This window comes from Ceratotherium simum, chromosome 22 (assembly GCF_057802395.1).
Source record: "Ceratotherium simum simum isolate JZ-2026a chromosome 22, ASM5780239v1, whole genome shotgun sequence".
NCBI classification, from domain to species: domain Eukaryota; kingdom Metazoa; phylum Chordata; class Mammalia; order Perissodactyla; family Rhinocerotidae; genus Ceratotherium; species Ceratotherium simum.
In genome coordinates, this window is record NC_141921.1 from 26,911,610 (window position 1) to 26,935,846 (window position 24,237).

Below are 24,237 nucleotides of genomic sequence, written 5' to 3' on the forward strand. Positions count from 1 at the left end.
AGGAAATGAGAAGACCATCATAAAATTCGATTAGGGTGACGATCACCCTAACCTTGTAAAAGAAAGATTTTTAGGAAAAATACTTTGGGAAGACCTTTCTACTTGTCTGTGGAGACTGGCTGCTTTCTGACCTGAAAGATGCCTGCATACTCATAGCAATTCATTTGGGTCACAGAACTTGATGACTTTCTAGTTGTCACTGCATTTATGTTAGGTAACCAGTGCTACTTTAATTGATTTTGTTTAAAAACTTTGTGCAGTGTAATGCAGATTGGAGTCAGGGGTTTGAGTCTCAGCTGGATCTTAATTTCGTCATCTGCAACGTGAGGATAATTAAAAATGCACAAAGTCTGATTCATATGGCTATGTAATATATATGAAAATGCTTTGTAAACTTTATAAAATTTTGCTCCACAGAGTCCATGGGCCAATAGCATTATCATCACCTGGGAGCTTATTAAAAATGCAGAATCTCAGACCCTACCTCAGACGTACTGAATCAAAATCTGCATTTTGACAAGACCCGCAGGTGATTTGTATGCACATTAAAGTTTGATAAATACTGCTATAAGACATAATTTTCTTGGAAGATTAAATTACCAGGAGGCTATGGATCAAATTCAGAAACGTCTGTCTACAGGATGGGGCTCCTTCGGGTTTGAGCTTCCCTTGAGCAGGAAATCTACTTGCTCTACTTTGCAGTGTCAAGCTTTTAGACACTGACTAGATTAAAAGTTAAAAAAAAAACCCAACTTTTAGAAAAGCTTTTTTTGGGTTTTCATCTCTGTGATAACAAATACCATTCTATACATTTAAGATGTGTTTTCTTTTTCCTCCTGGATCTGTTGGTTACCACAGCAGAGGGGAACACTCTTCTTAACGTTTTTGCACACCAGGAATTGGGTGATCCTATGCACAGTGGCCTGATATGTTCCGTGTTCCAGTGTTCCTGAAGTGCATACCTCCCCACTTGGTTCATTTTGAAATTGGGATGCATCTTTCAAATGATACTATATTATAATTTAATTGCCAGTGTTTCCTTTTTAGTAACACATAGAATGATGGTGTGTCTTATAAATTGATGGTGTCTCAGATTCGATGAAATGTAGTGGTGGTGGATTGATTCTATACATACATCTCAGAAAAAATCAGTGGCACAAAAGTCTAATGATTAGAGCCATAACAGTTTCTTTCCAGAGGAAGAAACATAAGATGTCTAGCAATTTTGTAGCTTTAGGGCTGTGTGTGGGGAGATGAGTGTGTCTGAAAAAGACCGTGGGAAAAAATGTGAAAATTGGATAAAGTGCTTCTCAGAAGTTTTTTTTTTTGTTGCTTTTAAAAGAATTTCACTTTCATGAATTGCCTTCTTTAATCCTTGAAACAACGCTTTGAGCTAGATAACTGTTGTCCCTATGAATTTATAGATGAGAAAAATGAGGCTTAGAAGGGAAGTGGTGGGGCCTGGATTCAAACTTTGTTCTAATTTCAGTTCTTAGCTGTGTTGCTTTCTGCTGTGCTCTACTGGCTTACTCATTAGCTGAGTTCCGCACAATAGGATCATATTTAATATGTTAATTTAAAAGTAATTTGTGTGGCTATTAACTTCAAACTTTTATTCATATTTTTTTAATATCTGAAATTCTTTATTACCAGTAGGACTGTAAGCAGCTGAACTTTAAAGGAAATTGACATTTCGGTTTTTTGGCATTTTTTTGGTGAAGAACGGACAAGTGTACACAGGGGAAACCACTATTTTAGTTAACACTGTTATGGTTTCTGGACTCAGTGTGTCAGGCAGATATGCAAAGTATTCCTTTTTAGAAGAAGGGAGGGAAATTACTGATCTCATGGAATGTGACTTCTGCCGTGTGGAGCTTTGTGCTAAGATCGCTGGAATAAGAGGAGAAGTTAACTTCTCATTTCTCTGACTTCATTCAGAATAAATAGATATTTCCTGAAATATTCCTCCTGTTATGTGAGGCTTTTGAGGAAGCTGAGCCCTAAATGGATTGACTCTGAGCTCCACAATGTGTGGTTCTCCGGGATCTGTCCACTCTTCTCTCAGTTCTTTCGTATCTAGTGTTGAAACGTGTTCCTCCACCTCTATGCAGATCTGGGATCTCTCAGAACCTTTCTTGTCCCCACTCTTGAGATTTTGATTGGGCCTGGCCACTTACCTTTTGAGCACTCCCTGAAGCCTGTATTCGAGTGCTACAGGTTTGAGTTAACATTCCTCTAAAGGAAGACCACAATAAAAAGATGCTATTAATCCTTCTTTGTTTTTTCTTTCATTTAGCTAATAAACTTTTTCAGTACTATTATGTACTAGGTGATATGTGACAAAAAAGCAAAACATAAACCCTGCCTTTACGATGCTTATGTTGGATTTAATTACAGTGGTTCTCAGTTGTGAGTGCTTATTGAAGTTACCAGAGGAAGAGCTTTTTATAACATTTGTGGGAGCCTCTACAGACCAATTAAATTAGACTCTCTGGGAGCAAGCCCAGACACTTGTAAATTTTAAAAAGATTGTAATGCTTGACACTAACTGTAGAGCCACTGCATTGTGAAAATGACAGTGTCCCTGGGATGGCCAGATTGGCTATACACTTATATTAGAAGTTAAACCATTTAATTGGCACATTTAAGATTTTAAATCTTGATGTCATAGATAATGTTAACATTATCCATCCCAGTGCATAGCTTTTACTAATATCATATTACATTTGTATAAAATGATTTATACTTTACAAAACTTTAGCATATGCATCATTTCATTGATGTTCATAACTGCTCTGTTTTAAACAAAATTATCCCTGTTTTATAGATGAGAAAACTGAGACTCAGGTTTAATGACCTGTCTAAAGTCCTGTGACCAGTGTAAGCAGTTGAGAAAGGATGTAGGTTCTGTGCAATCTGAGTTAGTACTTTCTTAAAGACCACATAGCTACGAATACCTTACTTTAAATATTAAAAATGTTTTAAAATCCCATAAAATGTACCAGCCCATTTATACCCCTATCTTCTCTTTCTAGGGTCTTCACATTTCTAAGAGACCATTTTTATGATCCTGAACTCTGTGTTCTCTTTTTTTTTTAAATTAATTAATTAATTTATTTTTTCCCCCCAAAGCCCCAGTAGATAGTTGTATGTCATAGTTGCACAGCCTTCTAGTTGCTGTATGTGGGACGCGGCCTCAGCATGGCCGGAGAAGTGGTGCGTCGGTGCACGCCCGGGATCCGAACCCGGGCCGCCAGCAGCAGAGCGCGCGCACTTAACTGCTAAGCCATGGGGCCGGCCCTGTGTTCTCTTTTAATAACAGACTTTTGACAGAATGATTTCTCACTTGTGCTCTTGGTGTCGTTCAGAAATCAGATTTCATGGCACCCATTTTTATTTAGGGCTGTTGTTTATTTGCTGAATTTTTTTCCCGTAGTAAACTTTTTATTAAAATATGATCTATGTACAGAAAAGTGTTCAAGTCGTAAATGTTCATCTTCATGAATTCCCACAAAATGAACACACCTATGTAACCATTTAGATCAAGAAATGGAAGCCTCTTTGGGTCTCCTACTTGCAAATAGAAGGAACCTACTATTCTGCTGAGGCATTAATAGCCTATTCAGAGTAGAAAAGTGGTAGCTATATTTTATATGAATGTTCTGTACAATATTGGTGAAAAACAGCCCATTTGAGGGATACCTTTGAAAATCTAGCCCTTGGCAGTATAATTGAGAATGTAAGTATCACAAGTTTTCAGTCCAGAGTAGTCAGCTTACAGATGGGCTGAGCATCTTCTCAGCAAGCCCTGGTAAAAGGTCGCTGAGGAGAGAGAATGCAGAGAGTTGATTCGGCAAATGAGTCTTCCCTGTCACCAGATTTCTTGCTTGTTGGTGAAATTTCCTATTACTTCTTTATCCCATTTCCTTCCTATTTTTGCTTGCAGACCTTTTGAAATCCTTGTGAGAAATTGGGGCTTAACTGCCCCTCCTGAGCCAGTGACTTGATTTGTAGATTTGTGGAAGATTGCTTAGGTGTGTTAGTGAGATGATCCTTTTTAATACTCTTTTATTGACATTAATGGTATCTAATTCAGGTAGAGTTGTTTGTTATCTAGACCATATCACCACCTCCTGGGCTCTTAATCTGATGATAAAGACAGTGGGAGGATCTTTCTTATTTGAGCAGTTCAGTTTTGCAGGATGTTTTTGTCATTTCAATTTTCTTCATAGTTTTTGAACTTCTGCCAGAGATAGGAAGATGAATACACAGCTTCTGTCAGTTTTACTTTTGCAGTGAGAAGAGGCTATTGTCTCTGGACATTTTGAAAGCTCTGTCTTTAGAATCTTGTCCTATTCCCATCTCTGCTTTGGGATCTCAGTGTGGTGCTTAGTTGGCTATCATTCCCTTGTTTTGAACCGATAACAGTCGTGTGCTTTGAAGAGTCTACTGTGAAAGTCATGTCTCATGGCTGCCAGAACTGTAGTTTACCATCTTGATGCCACATGAAACTGAGTTGTATATCCTTTCTAAGTTCCTTCTCATATGTGTTTCTTTGTTCATATTAGCCATGAAATCTTTCTTTTTCTGTGTTACATTTGAACAGAGAATGATTTTGAAAGTAAAATGGACTCTGGAGTGGTAGTTGAAGGGTCTGAGAATGTCAAGGTCCACAAGTCACCCTTTCTGGGCCAGAGATCTCTAAGAACTACTCTGAGAGCATCTATTGTGCATTTGCCGGCCTCTCCATTCACAACTGAGTGCCTGCTGCTCCAGTGTCCATTACTGATTTCCCGCAATGAAATTTAGTTGTAGTGACTGGAAGTGCTGTACAGCAGCTCTCATCTTCTTCTGACTGGATCTTGCCTTTTACCAGGAGCTTTAATTTGGTCCAGATGTGTTTGATTCTTTCTTAAACCAGAAACCAGTGGTGGGGACAAGCAAGGTTGCCTCTCTTTAGTTTTACAAAAGCAAAGGTTACTTGCCCTTTGATCAGATTCTGCAAAGCTCTCTGTGCTGTGTCAAGTCACTATACCAAATCTTCTTTTCCTTTTGGGAATCAGGGTACATTTGCTTTTTGTGTCCAGGTCTTAACTTAGGATATTGGTAAGAAGAGACAGACTTAATTTCCTTAGAAGACAGGACATCGACATGCTTGGCACCACATCAGTTCTTTTAGGTCTAGTCTTTCAGTCTTTGTAGTTTGAAACACTTAGAGAAATTCTGTTACGTCAGTGATTCAACTTAACATGTTCCCATGTAGTCTCAAAATAATCTGATATGGGACAGGCAGATAGTGGAAGGCAACAGATGAACATTTTACTTAGAGTACTCTTGGTGAAAGAATTTCAGTTAGATTTAACACATTTTGAATGATTAAAAAATTTAAAGTTAAGGATGATTGTGAACTATTGATGCCATAAGCTGTGAGACATAGGGTGGAACTGGGGTGGTGGTTGTGCAAATTGTCAAGGTATATATTTCCGAAGATAAAGAATGGAATAATTAAATAATTGAATTGGAATGATGTCAGACCACACTTACTTAGCTCAATATTCGAAAGTAAGGGAAGAGTTTACATAGGCACTGGTGAAGTAGGAAATTTCTTTTTGTAGGCCTAACACTTTCCAACTTTACTGTTAGCTTCCATACCTGGGGCTTATTAGGAGTCATGCTATTATATAGAGTTAGATTTGAGAGTAGAGAAGTGGGAGCAAGAGATACAAAGTTGTGGCTGGGCCTTGGGTAGAAAGGAAAAAAATGGGGTGGTGGGACATTGGGCATGATAAGACTGTCCTAAACTCTGTAACATAAATGTATGTCTGTCTCCCCCATTTGGCAAGACTTTCTGCAGTGTTCCTGCCTCTGTGTTGTCTGTTAATTAGACTGTAACGTCTTGAAAGGGCACGAACACTATCCTGTTCTAATTAGCATGCAGTGTAGTCTGGTGTCCACAGTGGTTGCCCACTATTAGTTGATGATGATTAGTGAAGCTGAAGCTATTTTTTAAACAGGGCCCGAGGGATGCAGACAGTGATGAAAACGACAAAGGTGAAAAGAAGAACAAGGGTACCTTTGATGGAGATAAGCTAGGAGATTTGAAGGAGGAGGGTGATGTGATGGACAAGACCAATGGTTTACCAGTGCAGAATGGGATTGACGCAGACGTCAAAGATTTTAGGTTTGTATGTTTTACACTTCTGATTTTTGAATGGGGCCTATGGGTTTTTGTTTTGATTTAGTTTTATTTTGATTTTAGTTTTCTTTTCCCCTCTTTATGTGTCCTTTTTAAGAATTGGGTCTAGTGTAGGCCATACCACAAAGATTGTAAATTAACGGGTAAGGTGGAATTTTCTAAGAGCTGACAATGCCTGGTGCTTTGCCATAACAATAGATTTTGCATCTGAGTAGGGCTATATAATTTGCAGAATGATTCCATAAAGATCATTTCAATGATTCTCCAATATCAGAATCACCTGGGACGAGTGCCTTGGGACTTTTCTCAAGTTTCTCCCAATCACTGTCTTGGGAGACACCATGGTTACTAGTGGAAGTGTGTCATATCTCTCTGGCATGTTAGAGTAGAGGGAAAAACAGTCGAGAACTTAGGAATTATTTCATTTGGGACTCATAATCTCCCTTTGAGGTAGGTGAGTCAGGTATCACTTTCCTCGTTTTGAAGAACCAGAGATGCAGCTTAAACGACTTGTTCTTAATCATATCCCTTTTATGGATGCCTCTCATTCCATCTCTGGTCATGCTTGATTTGCAGGTTTTACCCTATAATTTAATACACACAGTATTAAAATGATATTGTTTATTTGTCTTCCACATTTGGCAAGTATTCTGAATTTATGTTGGTAACCTTTAGTGATGGTTATATAATTTTGGAAATCTGAAAATCCTTGGTCAGTGATGTACAGGTAGAAAATTTAGTCTTGAATGGTTTTAGTGTTAGTCTAAAGCTAATATGGGTGTGTCTAAACATACACATGTATATAATTTTAATATATACCAAAATTAAAATAGATTTTGCATTCTCGTTTGTAGAACAATGTTCAGTTGTTTAGCATTCCTAATCTAATTTTTGTATCTTGTGAGTGTAAAGAATTACAATCTTTGGAAAAAACATGAGGCACAGAGTAATAAACACTTATTTACACCAAACTCAGATGAGTTTGGGTATCCTCTCCATCCTGAATCTCAGGCAGCCTGTAGCAGTGTTTTGTGGTATTTCACTTCCGGGCAGGTGGTGGTGTTAGGGCGTGTGTGTGTGTGTGTGTGTGTGTGTGTGTGTGTGTGTGTGTCAGGGAACAGGACAGTAGCTTTAATTTGTACCAGTTATAGGATTTCTTTTAGGAATGAAAGGCATAGAATGTAGTCGCAGGCTACACTCCCCTGACTAGAATATAATATTGTACTGTATTAGTCTGATTTGGACTATTGCACTGTGTAGTCCTGCAATCCTTTTACATAGGGTAACCATGGGTCCTGGGTTACCCAGGGCAGTACTCATTTATACCTGTGTCCCAGGATATTTATTAATAGTGCCCTTTTCTTCTCTTACGAGTGTCCTGGTTTGGATGATAAGTTATATCCTCGTATTACTTTTAATTTTTAGAGTTGTCTCCTTAGCAGAGGCATGTCCTAGATAATGAATTTATTTTGTAGTATTTTGTAATGGTCCGCTTCTTTTGGTTTCTTAGAAGGGGAAAAGGGGAGACAGTTTTAGCATTGGCTGGTAGTATCCAGATAATACGTAAAATTTTTTTTCACCCTATGTAAAGAATTTTAAAAAAAAATAGAATCATTCTCAGATGTGGAATTTCCCCTTAGAAACTACTTTTTCCATTGGCTCTACATTTAAAGAGTAGATGTTGCTTTTTGGGGCGTATTTTACTACCTGCATTTTGGGATCTCTGTTTTATAGATGCCACAGGCAGTGACTTTTCCAGTTCATCCAGTGTTCCTCAAATCTAGGCCCCATTGGTTAAAGGAGTTGTAAATTAATAGCAGTTACTGTAAATTTAAGGGGTGGGTTGTGGTGGGAAGGCAAGCAATAGAAGAGTCGTTTCATAGGATATAACATGTAAGCACCATAACGGGTCTCTGGTTGTTTTGTAGAAAAAGTTTTAAGTACTATGCTATGTCAAGGACATTGTCCTTAAACTTGGGTTGCTGTAGTGTCCCTCCCCGCTCAAAATAAGGTTTAATGCCCTTTACTTTCTCTGTTTAGCCGTACCCCTGGTAATTGCCAGAACTCTGCTAATGAAGTGGATCTTCTGGGTCCAAACCAGAATGGTTCTGAGGGCTTAGCCCAGCTGACCAGCACCAATGGTGCCAAGCCTGTGGAGGATTTCTCCAACATGGAGTCCCAGAGTGTCCCCTTGGACCCCATGGAACATGTGGGCATGGAGCCTCTTCAGTTTGATTATTCAGGCACGCAGGTACCTGTGGACTCAGCAGCAGCAACTGTGGGACTTTTTGACTACAATTCTCAACAACAGGTACTGTGTGTGTCTCTGTCACTCTCTCTGCTCTCCCTCCAGCCAGCACATTATTTAAGTAACTGAGAATGGGGGATGGGAGGAGGGTGGCATTATTTTAGGCTATTGATAGCCAGCCCTTGTTAACCCAACAGTGATGGGGGTTTACAAAGCCTCTGTATCATCCCCTCAAGAAGCTGATTCCCACGCTGAGGTTATTAGCAAGAGACCACCGTGCTCTACGTGTACTTCCTTTGGCTCCTCTCTCCCCCCAGGGCGTGGTGAGCGAGTGAGATGGTGTTACCTCTTGTAACACAATCCTCTTGGATGCTAAATTAATCTCTCTGAAGATTAATGTGATTGTGATGCTATTGGTTTGTTTTGTTTTTAAAATAGTAAACTCTCTGTTACCACTGTCAGGAGCCCAGTGCCAGGTTGTCGTATTAGTTGTGTCTTTTTTTTTTTGGTTATAATTTTATTTATTTTTTCCCCCAAAGCCCCAGTAGATAGTTGTATGGCATAGGCACATCCTTCTAGTTGCTGTACGTGGGATGTGGCCTCAGCATGGCCAGAGAAGCGGTGCGTTGGTGCGCGCCCGGGATCCGAACCCGGGCTGCCAGCAGCGGAGCGCGCGCACCTAACCGCTCAGCCACGGGGCTGGCCCAGTCGTGTCTTTTAATTAAGTGAGTTACTGCAGATATCAAACATACCTGGTACCCTTCAAAAGAGTTAGACTGTGAGTAGGGGACAAACACACAAATCACTCAACATAAAGTCTACAGTGAAATTACTTGGCTCTTTGTTTTATTCATAAATCCCTGGAAAATATTGTAAATGTACCTTCTGGTTTGAAGGCATGGTATGACTAACTTGAGGGTTTATTGATCCTTCTGTTTAATTTTTTTTTAAAAGGAAAATCAGCTGTCTGAATTACAAGAGGGTGCAGGTAACTTCCCAATCTTGTTAAATACCATAAGTTCTCCTTGTGGCTGGAAGCAGTTTGATGGGCCATGAATTTCTGATACTCTTCAATTTTAGACTGGAAGATAAATATAAACTTCTAGGTTTGAAAGGTTAAAATCTCATTTTGAAGTTTAGAAATTCTATATCTGTGGGAAGAAATTGGCTTGTGGTCTTTGGAGATCACTTGTACCATGCTGTCCCTTTAGTTGTTGTCATAAATGGCTGATTTTAAATGAATTTTGATTGATAGACAACTGGATAATAAAGCTAACTGTGTGAAGTTTACAAAAAGAAATCCCTTCAAGGGATGAAGTGATGTGTATGCTTGGTGCTCAATATCAGATGGATATATTAGGTTTAATTAACAAACTCTTTTTCCAGAGAGAGTGAACTAAAAGTTTACAGTATTCTTCCCATAGTTTAAGACAGATATGCCCACCTCTCCGTAAGAATTGACTTTCTGTGCTTTTTCTCTTCTTTATAAGAAGCAGTCTTCTTTCACTGTTTTGCCTCTTTTCACATGAATCCTCAAAACAGCAGTTTTGAGTGAAGCCAGAAATCACTTCAGGTGCTGAAGATAGATTAGACTTCAAAATGTTTTGTGCTGCATCAGCAAAATGTTTTGCCATACATACATAGAGGGATACACTGTAACTGTGTAGACTTCAGCTTGTCCAGCTTAGGATGCGGTAATCCTCTATCTAAGTTGAGGTTTGTGAGTGCAGGCTGTTCCTAATCAGGATCCTCTAACCTAGTTATATCAAGAAGTTTTATCTGAGTTCTTTCTTTATCTGAGTTTCTCTGTTCTCTGTCTCTTTGGTCTGAACTTCCCAAGCAACTCTTAGAACTCTGGCCATTTTTGGGTCTTCTATTCCCAATCTAACCCTTTCTAACTCTTTGCTTATTATTTAAGAAGTGTTTGTCTCCAACCTCTTATGAATGAAAATCTAGTTCTCTTTCATTTAATTGTTCTTCACTTCATAGTCAGAGTGGGGATTCTCTTTTGATTTATTGATCTCTGGTTTCAAAATAATTTTACCATTTTTTTGGAGATTGGATAATTATTAGAACTTGGACAGAAATGTACTTGTGCATACCCACAAGTAGTTGACACGATTACCTTAAAGACAGCACCCACTCAGATTTATGAAACTTTGGGTACCTTCACCACATATCCCATTTCAGCAATTTTTGAAAGTGAACGTTGTTATTTTGAAAGTTTAACTATTGTTGGGTTCTGGCTTTTCCCATATATGTGTTGGTTGCTGCAACATAGGGGAATTGTTACAAAGATATACCACCATCATATGATGTGATCACTGTTGTTTTATTCCATGGGCCCATAATTCTTGCTTTTCTGAGTAGATTGTTGTACACATTCTAGTACTGGGTGCCCCAGTAGCATTGCCTGGGAACCATTGGCTCAAGACTCCTAAGTATCTTCAAGACCCTTAATCTCTCAAAGCCTTTTGATAGAAGCCAGTAGTTGTTAAGAAAGAAAGGTCCTTTTTTTTTTTTTTTTTTTTTACTGGAGATTGGTGTTTGTTCTTACATTTTTATCCCTCCAATCTTTCTTACCCTTTTGCTTTTCATCACATTTTAAGCCCTTTCCCATTTCTACTAATTTTTTTTTTTTTTTAAAGATTTTATTTATTTATTTTTCCCCCAAAGCCCCAGTACATAGTTGTCTGTCATAGCTGCACATCCTTCTAGTTGCTGTATGTGGGACGCGGCCTCAGCATGGCTGGAGGAGTGGTGCCTCAGTGCGCACCCGGGATCCGAACCCGGGCCGCCGGCAGCGAAGCGCACGCACTTAACCGCTAAGCCACGGGGCCGGCCCTCTACTAATTTTTTTTTTAATTTTATTTTATTGTTTTCCCCAAAGCCCCAGTAGATAGTTGTATGTCATAGATGCACATCCTTCTAGTTGCTGTATGTGGGACGCGGTTTCAGCATGGCCGGAGAAGCGGTGTGTCGGTGCGCGCCCGGGATCCGAACCCCGGGCCGCCAGCAGCAGAGCACGTGCACTTAACCGCTAAGCCACGGGGCTGGCCCATCTACTAATTTAAATTTTTCTCATTCTTGAAGGTTCAGTGCTGTTAGCTTTCTTGATCTCCAAATCAGAAAGTTGTCATGTCTGTCTCCTTAGAACTCGATAGTGCTTTGTGCTTCCTTAAGAAAAGGAGTCACCATATTCTGCCTTGTGTTATGACTACTTACTAATAGCTCTTGTTAAATCGTAAACTCCTTGAGAATAAGGTCTGGGTCTTGTCTCCTCTGTGTCTTCTGCTTTGCTTTAGCAGACCAAGTTTTCAGGGAACTTTTTCCATATCCCTATTATAATATCTCAGAACATCTCCCGTATTTAATACTCTTCCCAAAACTAAAGTTTGAAACCAGCCTTCTAAGAGGTATGGAGGCCACTCTTGGAGGCCTAGCATGTATTCTAATATGCGAGTCCTTTAGACCTAGCCCACTACCTTGTCCTTCAGATACAAATAACTGGACCTGTTTAATATCCAGGAAATTTACCTCCTGGATCAGTATTTAACTTGTTTAGGGTTGTAGCCCTCTGTTGCCGTCTAATCAGAAGCCATGGTCCTCTCATCAGAAAAATGTACATAACTTCTTTTGACACTCAATTTTGTGGATAACTTCAGGGAGATCACAGATCTGTGGACTGCAGATTATAACCTCCTGTTTGCATTTTTTGTTCCCACCTGTAGCCAAGCATATCTTTCATGAATGAAACAGGCTCCCCCCTACCCCCTGGCTCTCAGTTTAGTTATTGTGGCTCATTTGATCATTTAAATAGTGTAAGGAAATGGTTGATGACAAGTGATGAGACCATTCATGCCCGTGTCCTAGGAGCGAACCTTAGAGCAGAGTGTACTCTGTTCTCTGGGGAAGGAAAGACTTCTGGAAGAGGAGATCTTGAGCTGTGCCTTGAAAGAGTTGTTTATGTCAGCAAAAGAAGGAAAATTCCAGTGGAGGAAATAGTGAAATTAAAGGCTTAAAATTAGAAATTAACAGGTATGTGTTCAGTAGATAATGTAGAAGCAGTCACGCTAGGTGGTGGTTGAGGTTGAAGAAGACTGACTTGTGAGGTTGCATAGGTTGTGTTGTGGGTCTCACTGACTTTGCTGCCTTATAGGCAATGACAAGATATTGTTAAGAGGGAATGACTCAATTATCATGGTTTAGTTTTTTGTGCTGAGTGTTGGTTTAGCAGCAGTTTTGGACATTCTTTTTACCCATATTAATCAATTAACTGTTGACTGTTGTGTCCTTCCAGGAACCTTAGGTTCTGCCCATAGTGAACAGAGTTGGTGTTCATAGTAAGGCTATCATACATGAGACAATAGTGGAACAGTTGAGAACCTAAGTGCTAAGTTGGTTGGTCAGGAATGCTGTCATACCAGGGGAGGGCTTGATGAGGACCAAGGTTGCATAGACCTAACTTGAAAGACAAGTGGAGTGTGTATTGCTGCAGTTAAGAGAGCAGAGGTATAGAGATGGACATGACCGTGGTGTGGTCTTAGGCTGACAAGAGTAGAAGATACATGTAGAAGGGGAAAAAGAGATAGATGCCCTTGGTGATTGAGTTCAGGTCACAGAGGCCTTGAGAGCCAGGCCTGAGTCCCAGACAGGATTAATGATTGTGAGGATAGAACCAGAGATCCAGTGTGGCACATATTTTTCTGTACATTCTGCTCTTTTGTCTTGGCTTTCTTAAATGGGTATCAAAGACTAATCATTTTTTTTTTTTTTTTTTTTAGTTTTGAGTTATTTGCTACAATAGGTAGGGTAGCTTTATTTGTGATTTTATGAGGGACTTTTTTTTGGAAATTGACAAAATAAGTCATTCCTTCGTGTGTCCTATTTCCTTTTAATCAGGGCTTTGATTTGGTCTAATAAGTTGGTTTCATAAAACTGTTAATATCAGCTTATATTGAGATAATGTAATGTAGAGCAGCCTAAAAATACAGAAAAGGTAATTTTCATTTAGTTGATTACAAACTTAATGGTACTTAGGGATACTTTGAGTTTTGGGTAAAGTTACTTGCCTAGTCACTGTTAATCCTAAACTTAACTTTCTAAGAGGTTATTTAGAGCAGAGATTCCTTTTTTTGTGCTATGAACCCCTTAACAGTTAGGTGAGATCTGTGGACTGAATTCTTAGAATATTCTTTTAAAATGTACAAAGTAAGTAGGATTACAAAGGAATCCAGTTACATAAAAATAGCTGTAAAAATATTTAACAACAGATTTAATGATGTCTTTGCTTCTTTATCATTATGATGCATGAAATAGAACTAGGTGTACTGGCTATTACAATGAGCATAAACAAGATTTTGAGATGTCTAACAATCATAAAGTAACGTGAAAATATGTGATTTCTATTGGTGATTAAGTCACAGACGTATTGCTAATGTTAGTGTGATTTGTTGCCTACAATCATAATTGAAGGACGTGCTAACTTTTATGAAAATAAAGATAATTTAACCCATCCCAGGTACGAAGATCCAGGGTTAAGAACCCCTAATTTAGGGTAGTTTGAAATGCTCATTTATATCTGTGGAGTATTCTCTCTTTTTCCTCACTTTCCCCTCTTTGTCTTCTCCTTAATCCTGGAAAACACAGTGAAGAGTTCATATATAATGTGTTCATGCCATTTTGTGTTATGATGCTTGAGTAATATTCTTTATTTAATTTTTTTTTTTTTTGAGGAAGATTGACCCTGCGCTAACATCTGTTGCCAATCCCCGCCTCCGCCCCCCACCCCAGTACATAGATTGTATATCATAATTGTAGAGTTGTAGCTTTTCTGTGTGGGTTGCTGCCTCAGCATGGCTTGATGAGCGGCGAGTAGGTCTGCGCCCAGGATCTGAACCGGCGAACCTGGGCCACCAAAGCGGAAGGCGCGAACTTAACTGCTATGCCACCAGGCTGACCCCTATTTAATATTCTGTATTTTAATTCTTTCAATATACTATACAGTTATCTATATTTCTCTAAGTATATTTTAGAAAATTATTAGTAGGTTTCATTATATTACAATAATATATAGCAGAAACCAAATCCAGGATATTATGTTTGTATAAATTAATCAGGTTGATTGTTGATGTTCTTTATTTAGAATTCCGTAAATCTAAAAATAGCCTAATGTAGCATGTTTTACGAAATTGTATACTGATGTACTAATAAAACTCTCACCTGCTAAGCATGAATTTTAACAAAGAAAAAATACTCTGAAAATCATAATTGAAGCACTTTATTCATTTCTTTGTAACCCTTATCAGATGGGAGAGGAAATTGGCATGCATTGCTTTTAAAAGATACGATAGTGATTAAATGTCATTCTTATGAAGCCAAGTGTCTGCACAGTTTTTTTTTTTTTTTGTGAGGAAGATAAGCCCTGAGCTAACATCCATGCTAATCCTCCTCTTTTTGCTGAGGAAGACCGGCTCTGAGCTAACATCTATTGCCAATCCTCCTCCTTTTTTTCCCCCCAAAGCCCCAGTAGATAGTTGTATGTCATAGTTGCACATCCTTCTGGTTGCCGTATGTGGGACGCGGCCTCAGCATGGCTGGAGAAGCGGTGCGTCGGTGCGCACCTGGGATTCGAACCCAGGCCGCCGGTAGCGGAGCGCGCACACTTAACTGCTAAGCCATGGGGCCGGCCCTGCAGAGTTTTAATATAGGTATTTAATATTCTTGGCTTTCTTTTCAATTTACAAATGAGAGAAAAACTATTCTGTCAGTGTCATGTGTACAGTCACTGTTCAAGTGCTGACTTTAGCTAGCAATTTGGTCATTTGAAGCTTATCTTTATTATTATTTGACTTTGCTGAAATTTTATGATATGATTTTCCTCAGAAGATTTATTTACTTGGTGGAAGGATATGTTTTGTTTTTCTCATCTTATTTAGAAATCATTTATTTTGGAATCGGATTCTTCAACTGCTAAAGAAATGTGAAGAATTTTTTCTTTTTAAAAAATTTGGCAGCCTGATTTATTAAACCAAAAATCATTAAATCGTTAGCTGATCATTGCAGTTGTTCAAATAACCTGGTAAAAAATGAGCTTTGATCTGGAAGTTTGAAACAGTAGCAAACTATCACAAAATTTATGTGCTGCGGGCTGGCTCCAAGATACACTTTTTTCTTAATAATTTATAGTCCCATTATTGATGTAATATTTTTAGTATTTTGAAGGGTTTTTCTCTGTGAATCCTGACAAGAGACCCATGAGGTAGGACAGCTATTATATTTTTACAGATAAGAAAATTAAGACATGAAGCTAAGAGACTTACTGAAGGTCTTATACTACAAGCTGTGCAAACGTCTATATTTTGGTTTCTGGCTCCAGGTTGTTTCCTTTGGACCTAGTACTAGAAACACAAAGCCTTTAGTATGTGGAGTTGTCTCACCTTCAAATTCAACTGCATTCGTAGTTTTTCTGTATGGAGTATATTGTAAAAAGTACTCATCAACAACAAAAACACAAAAGGTTTTTCTGTCTTCCCTGTTATCTTTGTGACCTGCTGACAGCAGTTGGTGCTCATGAACTCAGTGAGATTTTGACTTTAACACTGATTCGGAAGAGTCTTGCCCTCTGCTTGCCACATGCTGGGCTGCCTTGTTGAAGGAGGAGCTGTAAGAGGTGACTCATGGAAAGGTTGTGTCTCTGTGGGGGCCCTCTCCCCATTCATCAGAAAGAACATCACACATAAAGGGCTGTTCTGAGTGCTTTACGTGCATTAATTTTAATACCTATAGCAACCTTCTGAGTTAGACTTATCTGTGTTGTCCCCATTAGAGAGAGGAGGAGAATGAGGCACAGAGAGATTCTCTTGCTCAACGTCACATAGGAGGTCAGAGGTGGAGCTGAGATATGAATCCAGGCTTTCTGGCCCTAGAGTCAGTGCTCTTCTCCCCTATCCGCTATGCATATTGCTTTAAACTGGTAAAAACCCGGGGCTGGCAATACATTTTATTGGGCGGGCCGGGGGGAGTAGACCATCACATTCGCTAACTCCATACTTAAAATATATATTACTCCTCCAGATTCTGAAAACTCAACAACTGTGTTTTTATGCCAACAGTTATTATTGATAACAGTAGTAATAAAAACAGTAGCTATCTTTTATAAGATGCCAGCTGTATGTCAGTCAGTATATTGAGTGGTTTTGACTGCCCAGATTCCTTTCTGGAATAAAAACCCTCCAGGGTATCTTTTGTACGGTTATGTAGTGACAAAGAAGGGGGTCAAACCAGCTTGCTTATATCGTTCCCAAATTATGCCTTCAGTATTTATTAGGAACCTTGATAAGCTTGAAATAGTTGAGATATTTTCCCCTGCATTCAGTCTCTTGAACAACTTATGAATTCTGCCCAAGTAAATTGTAATCAATAGTGGCACATTTATCATTATACTGACCTTAAAATAAGCATTTTCTCCAAATCTCACAGTATTGTTTCTCAGTTACGATTGGCTTGCTTTGGGAAAATCATAAAAATGTTAACAGAGCTCAGTGCTTTGCCCACCAGATGGCTGGGCAAAAACTCTACAAATGTAGAGTTTTTCAGGATCCTTTGGAATCCATTACTTGCCAATTACCCAATTTGGTTTTGAATACTCTGTATTTCCAGTTACTATTGGACCATTTACATAAAGAGAATGTGCCAGAATTGCTGTAATCTATGCTGTAATCAAATCTGCCTGCTGTAGATGCATAATTTACTTTTGTTAATTGTTTACTGTAGAATGCACTCAAGGAAATAATTCTTTCTCTGTTCACTCTAATCACTGAGATATTAATCAACTCTCAAATGTAGGATGTATGGGAGCTCTTGTAGGGCCTGTATGTTTTAGTTAAAAGTAGTAGTCCCTACTCTCAAAGTGTGCTAACGTGGTGGTGAGAACCACAAGCTAATGTGATGCAGAATGATTACTTTTATGGTATTCATACACACTATGTATTTGTATATTTACAGATACAATACACATACATATAATGAGTTACATGTAATGTTAAAAATATATGAAGTGAGGATAAGTCAGGTAGAATGGCCTTGGAGTACTGTTTTTGGTTAATAAATAAAGATAACCTTAAGAGTTGTGTTCTGAACACAACAGCTTTATTTCCCTATCTCTACATCACAGCACCTAGCTAATAATAGGTGCTCAAAAAAAAGTTCGTTGAATAAAATGAGTTATTTTATTTGTTAGCAGGGCAGAGAAGGATAGAGGGAAGAGGCTAGCATGAGCAATGTCTGAGATGTTAAATATTTCAAAGGGTTTTAGGCTAGGAAAATTCCAGAGACCCATTGAAGAGATAGTAGATATTTAGTGGAACTATGAGGTATTTTTACAACCTCGGAAAAGTTTTATAAATAACTTTCCACTATTTTACTTGTTTTCTCTGTCCTGGCTGCCCCTCTTGGGTGGACTGCTGTCTGTCAGGAATACTACAAGATGCTGTCCTTTAGGTAAAACAGAAATTTGAAACCAACTTGGCAAAAATCACAAGATCATAGCTAGGAAATAATAATGATTGGCTCCCTTCCTGGAGTGAACAATTGTTTTGATATGTTTGTCAGTAGATTCCAGTATTTCTTTTGAAGACTTGATATTGAATCAATGCCTAAAAAGTAGTGCTGTTTATCAGCATCATAATGAAATTTTTATTTTCTTTAACATTTGAAAATAAAAAGCTCTAAAGTATTTTTGAAATCTGTACATGGTTACCTTTGACATTCATACTGTAAAAGCAAAGACTAATTTTACTCTGGTTTTTAGAAAGGTGATTATATAGAAAGGGAAGTAACAGGTGAAGTTGGCCAGTATGTTCAAAATATTTACCTTTTCTTTTCTTTTTATTTAAAATAAGCCAACTCATTTTTGACACATAGGAGTAGCCAAATCATGGGATAAAGTCTCTCCACCACCTAGGACAGCATTGAAAAGCCAGCCCCCGTGGCATAGTGGTTAAGTTTGGTGCTCCGCTTTGGTGGCCCAGGTTGCGTTCCCGGTTGTGGACCTACACCGCTCGTCAGTGGCCATGCTGTGGCAGCGGCCCACATACAAAATAGAGGAAGATTGGCAATAGATGTTAGGTCAGGGTGAATCTTCCTCAGCAAAAAAAAAAAAAAAAAAAAAAAAAAAAATCCAGTTGTGACGGTAATTAAGCTGAGTTGGTGGAATGACATTATCTCCTAATATCTGAAACAAACAGAACTCTTCATGAGGACATCTGTAATTGAAGATCCATGGTGTCTGTTATATATCATTTAGTGATGTCAGGTGAGCTGTTGAAAAGTCCTGTAGAAAGAGCAGGTAGGTTGAAGGTCCTTTCTAGGGAGGTCCCTTCAGTGAGTGCTCTCGGTCTGATTTCAGCAATTAAGAAGTCTTCAGTATGACTCCTTGGAAGGAGGCTCGTCAAGGCAATCCAATCAGGTTACCAGCATCCCCTTTCTTTTAGCAATAGTATTCATACTAAAATGTATGAACATTTTATTCAATGTTGTATCCCCAGTTCCTTGCACAGTGCCTAGCAGGTATTATTTGTTTCATAAATATTTGTAGAATGAATGAGTGAATGATTGACTTTGTATTAAGGTAGGATCTTGGGCTATTCTTAGTGTCAAGGCCTTTGAACTCCTTGTCTTGGGAACTAAGAAGTGTGCCAGGTCTGAGCTCATAATTCAAGTTTTGTTAATAGCACCTGTATTTCTGTTGTTCTGTATTTCTGTTGAAGTACAGCTGCTTCCTAGGAAACTCGGGAATCCCCAAAAGTTGAGCAGTCGTTCACTTTACTCATTATAATAAGCTACTAGTTGAGGAAGGTATTCAATATCATTTCCCCAAGAAGAGGCAGCCAGAGGATGAAGTGAATACTTTTTGTTTTCCTTTCCAAAATATGAGTAGGTGAGGATTAATTCAGAGTGTTTGTGAGGGTCTTGAAAGAAGTGAAAGGAAACAACAGCACTGGGGGCAACGTGGTAAGTCATTTTGTAGTACATGTGTTTAATTCTTAAATGTGCCTTGGATCAGGCAAGACGCTCCGACCTGTTGACAACCATTTGGCATTTATATGTATGTTTGGGTCAGGGGACATATAACCTATGAAGTAGTCGGCACGTGGGAACTGGGTGCACCAAATTGAGGTGAAGAAAGAGAGACGGAGAACAGAGCTATGAAGCATCATGACACCCTGGCAATGGAATAGAGCATGAGAACATTTTTGTGTAAAGTATTGTGCCTAACCAAGTGTTTATAGACATTTTTATTCAGAGGTTTTAAAGTTATTTCATGAGACAGTTTCTCTAACCTTACCATGTCTTTTTCTTACCTCAGCTCTTCCAAAGACCGAATGCGCTTGCTGTCCAGCAGTTGACAGCTGCTCAGCAGCAGCAGTATGCACTAGCAGCTGCTCATCAACCTCACATCGGTAAGTCTAGAGCCCCGTTATTATAGGCTTGGCCACCATTTTAGGATAGCTGGCTGCCGTGAAACCCACTGGTGTAGACTGCTTATAAAAGTCCAGACAAATCCCTCAAAGTAAATGGCCTCTTCCTCTTGTTCAGTTGTTTTGAGCCACATTCTTTATTTTTGGCACACTTTCTAGACCTCAAATCGTAAGATTTTTTTAGTATCCAGCTATTGCTCTATCTTACCTGTTTCTGGATTTAAAATATTTACTACATTAGTGACTAGTATCAACTCTGTTGGTAAGATTAGATTAAATCGATTAAATAACAATAGTTCTGTCCTTGTTGGGGTTGTGTAGACTGTGGATATATCAGCTTCTCATTTTATTAAGCAGCAAGTAGAACCTATAAATCCATTTTCTGAGCAGCATGTGTTGAAAATTTTAAAAAGTATTCTCATATAGTTACTGGTTTTTAAAGTAGCTTTGCCCTTTTCTTATAGTGATTGTTAATATTTTGATATACGTATATTTGTTTTATTGCCTACACCTCCTCTGACTCCCCAAGCTTTTTAAGGTCTCTTTGAAACAAAGTGCTCTAAGTGTAAACAAGTTCAAGTAGAAAAATTTTTTCTTTTAATGTGTCAAAATGACATGATTGAATAGAAAGGCGATTGCCAATCATGGATTGTGGTATGCTGTGGAAGAAAAGACTTGCTTCCAACCTAGATATAAGGCCAGGCATAAAGGCCTTCAGCTGGGTCTAGTTTAATTTATAGTTGTGGATATACATGGTAGTCTTTATAAATGCCCATACCTTTTCTTTGAGGAAAACTGCTTGGAAAATTGTTTTAAATGGAAATAAATCCTTCCCTCCATCCCATTACAAAGTCTTTTAAATTGCTTTATTTTAGCCTGTTACAATTTTAATAGTCTTTTAAAAATTCTGCTGAATTTAAAACTACATTACATAATTGTAATTCTTTAGCAAAGGTAAAAAAAAAAGATGATCGATAAGTGTCATCATAATCTTTAATATAGGGATTGTTTTATCTTTTTAAAATTTCTCTTTCCTCTCAACATATCCTATCTTCTCTTTTTTCTTTTTCCCTCACCTGCAGCCTGGAATGAATAGCCAAACTCTGTGGGTATTTGGTAGGGCTGCAGTTTTAGTCAAGTGTGTTTTCACTGACAGGTATGTTTTCAGCAGGTTTAGCTCCCGCTGCGTTTGTCCCCAATCCATACATCATCAGCGCTGCTCCCCCGGGGACGGACCCCTACACAGCTGGATTGGCTGCAGCAGCAACACTCGGTGAGACATTCTGCTGCATGAGGGATTTTCTCACCTGCTAAAAAGTCGTTTTGATGGGCATGCGTTCTTTATACTCACACATCTGTGTCTCCAGTGGAGATTTCTCTCCTGATTTCCAGTGACATCTACCTGCCAGCTGGATATCTCTGCTTAGCTGTAACCTCAGACTTGACCATATCCAAAGGCAAATAATCAGCTACCTCATCTATAGGTATTTTTGATCCACGGAACCACAGTTGCTCATATATATTTCGGGAATTTCTCCCCTTGCCCAGGTCTTCCTACTACCTCTAGACTGCCGTAGTCCGGGTCCTCCTTCTCTTTACCTAGACTTTTGCAGCTGTTCTCTCTTACATATTCGTAAATTTCCTTGTTTCTCCCCTCTCCTTCACCCCCCCTAAATTGTGCAAGAAAGCTGTCTCAAACAAAAATTTTAACCCTTTCACCCTTTTGCTTAAACCCTTCATTGATTTCTGTCTCATCCATCCTAATATAACATACTGCAGTTATTATCAAACATGGCCAATCATTCCAACCTACTTGGCTGGTGGTGGTATGTTGTTCCTTGAAATCAGTATTTTTACGAAGCCGCCATTACATTCTGAGAGTTAGTGAGGATTGGGACCCACTATGTTTAGGGATCTCTCTATGACTTGTGTATGGATGTCTCTACATGTACACCACTTTCTCTGCCTCCAAACTGGCTCACACCATACATTCTAGCAATACTGAACTGATTTTAAAGATTTTTATTTATTTTATTTTTTATTTTTTCCCCCCAAAGCCCCAGTAGATAGTTGTATGTCATAGCTGCACATCCTTCTAGTTGCTGCATGTGGGACTCGGCCTCAGGATGGACGGAGAAGTGGTGCCTCGATGCACACCCGGGATCCGAACCCGGGCCACCAGCATTGCAGCGCGCGCACTTAACCACCAAGCCACAGGGCCGGCCCTGAACTGATTTTAGCTTGCTGCAAATACCACACTGGTTTAGGTCTCTGTGTCTTTGCACACTGTGGTCTCCTTAGCCCTCTCTTTTCCCATTCTTTGCCTGGGAAACCCCTTAGCTGGCATTGTCACTTCTAGAAAGCCTTCCTTTACTAACCCTTCCCTGTTGCTTCTCTATTACTTGTTATCGCTTTGTTTTTGTTTGCTTCTGTATATATGCATGAGGCATTTTGTTATTGGACTCTGTGTGGCACAGTAGATTGAATTCAACATTAGGACAAACTAAATGTCTTCCAAAGTAATTCTTTGGGGCCAGATCCCTCCAAGTTATGTTAATCATGACTAAATATTATTGTAAGATTTCACTTATTATATAGCATGCGATTTGTAATTATGAACTCAAATGCAGTATAGAATTTCTTAATATTTTCTTTAGGCTTGTTCACATTTTGGCATGGGTTATGATGGGAATATATGTAGTATAGTTCCTCTGCCTCCCTTGCCTTTGGGGGAAATAGAATGTTCTTCCTAGCAGAATGGGCTTTGCTAACTGCTATTAATATTTATTGAACCCTTATTAACGGTCTACCAGACATTGTGCTGAGTGCTTTTTCTTTCCTATGAGTTGTTGGATGATGATTTTACAGATTAGGAATTTGGGGCTCAGAGAGCTGTAGTGTTTGAGGCCACATGATTTAAATGTTGTAGAGTTCTGATTTGACTCAGGTCTAACTCAAAGCCCATGCATGCACTTCACTACAGGATACATTGTCCATGTTATCTTGAATTGTCTTCTCTGTGCTTTCTTTCCTCCACTAACTTACTGTATGTTACTTGAAACAAAGAACTAGTCTTAGGGGTGCCACACTTGTTCTCCCTGAGATCATAGTTTGGTGATGAGAGTTTTGCTTTTTGTATTCATCATCTTAGCCAGACTGAAAATAAGTTAAGGGCTTTCACACAGAACCGGAAATGTTAACTACCCAAACTACAAAACTGCATATTCTTAGGGGATGTCAGTCACACAGGAATTGAAGCAGGCATCCTGATGAGCCAAGCTCAATTAGTGATGCACCCTGGGGTATTTCCCTAAACTCAACCATAGGCCACATGAACAGGGAAAGTAGTAGAAAGGCCAGTTGAGAAAATTTAAAGGCTAGTATAAATGTTTTTGGTAACAGCAGTCTGTACAGTAGAGGTTTGCTCTGTCAGCTTTTGAGGGAGCCTTGGGACTGTCATTGCAGGTTGCAACCCAACCCCTCACTATAGATATGGCAACACCCTAACACCTATTACACCCATTTTACAGGTGAGGAAACTAAGGCACAGGGAGGATCTTCATTGTGTTGTTTCCTCTTTCATTCTTTTCTTCAATTGCCCTAAACCGACTCTACTTCATAAACACTAGTCAGATGAGTTTGGGGGCTCACCACTCTCTTTAACTTGGAGGTATAGTTTTTAGACTATTCAGGTTCTGATAAGTTAAGAATTTTTTAACCCACTTGCTTATTGTAAAAAAATAGCTCACATTGTAAAATAGCTTTTCTAAGCAGCACCTTCGTTTTGCACCCAGATATAGTGTTTCACAGTGGGCACCCTTATAAACAGAGCTTCCTGATCTTGGCTAAGCCCACAGGTACAGGAAATACCAAATTAGAAATGTCAGAGCAATATTGGACAGTGAGATAATTTGACTACTGTTTGTGTTTTAGAAGCTTAAAATGGGGAAACAAAAAACGTGTACCAATTTATTTTGACTTAATGGGGTATATGTTTCTTTGGGATTAGCTACTATGTCAGAATAGATACATTTGAAACAATTCTTTGGAACTCCATTGAAGGCCTGGTTATTAGTCACTCAAGGTGCAAATATTTTAAACTGTCCTTTAACTAAGAAAGTTCTCATTGGAGATGTGTTTCAGCGGATGTGAGGAACTGGCTTTGGCCCAGGTCTTGGTTGGCAAATATGCAGCCTTGGCGTTTCTTGCCACCAGCTTCAGAGAATTCTGTGGTTTAGATTTCTGCCACACCCAGGTTGCTGCATAGCTCTGTGACTTCTCTGTTGCCTACTCTGAGTGGCAGAGACTGCAGC

The 24,237-nt window shown here is 39.0% G+C and overlaps 1 protein-coding gene across 14 annotated transcripts in view; it reads left to right on the forward strand.

The window, feature by feature from the left end:
• The window catches only part of PUM1 (pumilio RNA binding family member 1), a 126,888-nt gene that overhangs the window by 57,897 nt on the left and 44,754 nt on the right, over positions 1 to 24,237 (forward strand). For 7 of the 14 annotated variants that reach the window (XM_014784075.2, XM_014784078.2, XM_014784079.2 and 4 more), the window contains 4 exons: positions 6,015 to 6,181; positions 8,237 to 8,507; positions 19,813 to 19,906; positions 21,081 to 21,197. In XM_014784075.2, coding sequence (XP_014639561.1) covers positions 6,015 to 6,181; positions 8,237 to 8,507; positions 19,813 to 19,906; positions 21,081 to 21,197 — 649 coding nt within the window. The remainder of the gene's footprint in view (positions 1 to 6,014; positions 6,182 to 8,236; positions 8,508 to 19,812; positions 19,907 to 21,080; positions 21,198 to 24,237) is intronic. The other 7 variants (XM_014784082.2, XM_014784076.2, XM_004425861.3 and 4 more) reach the window with 5 other exon arrangements.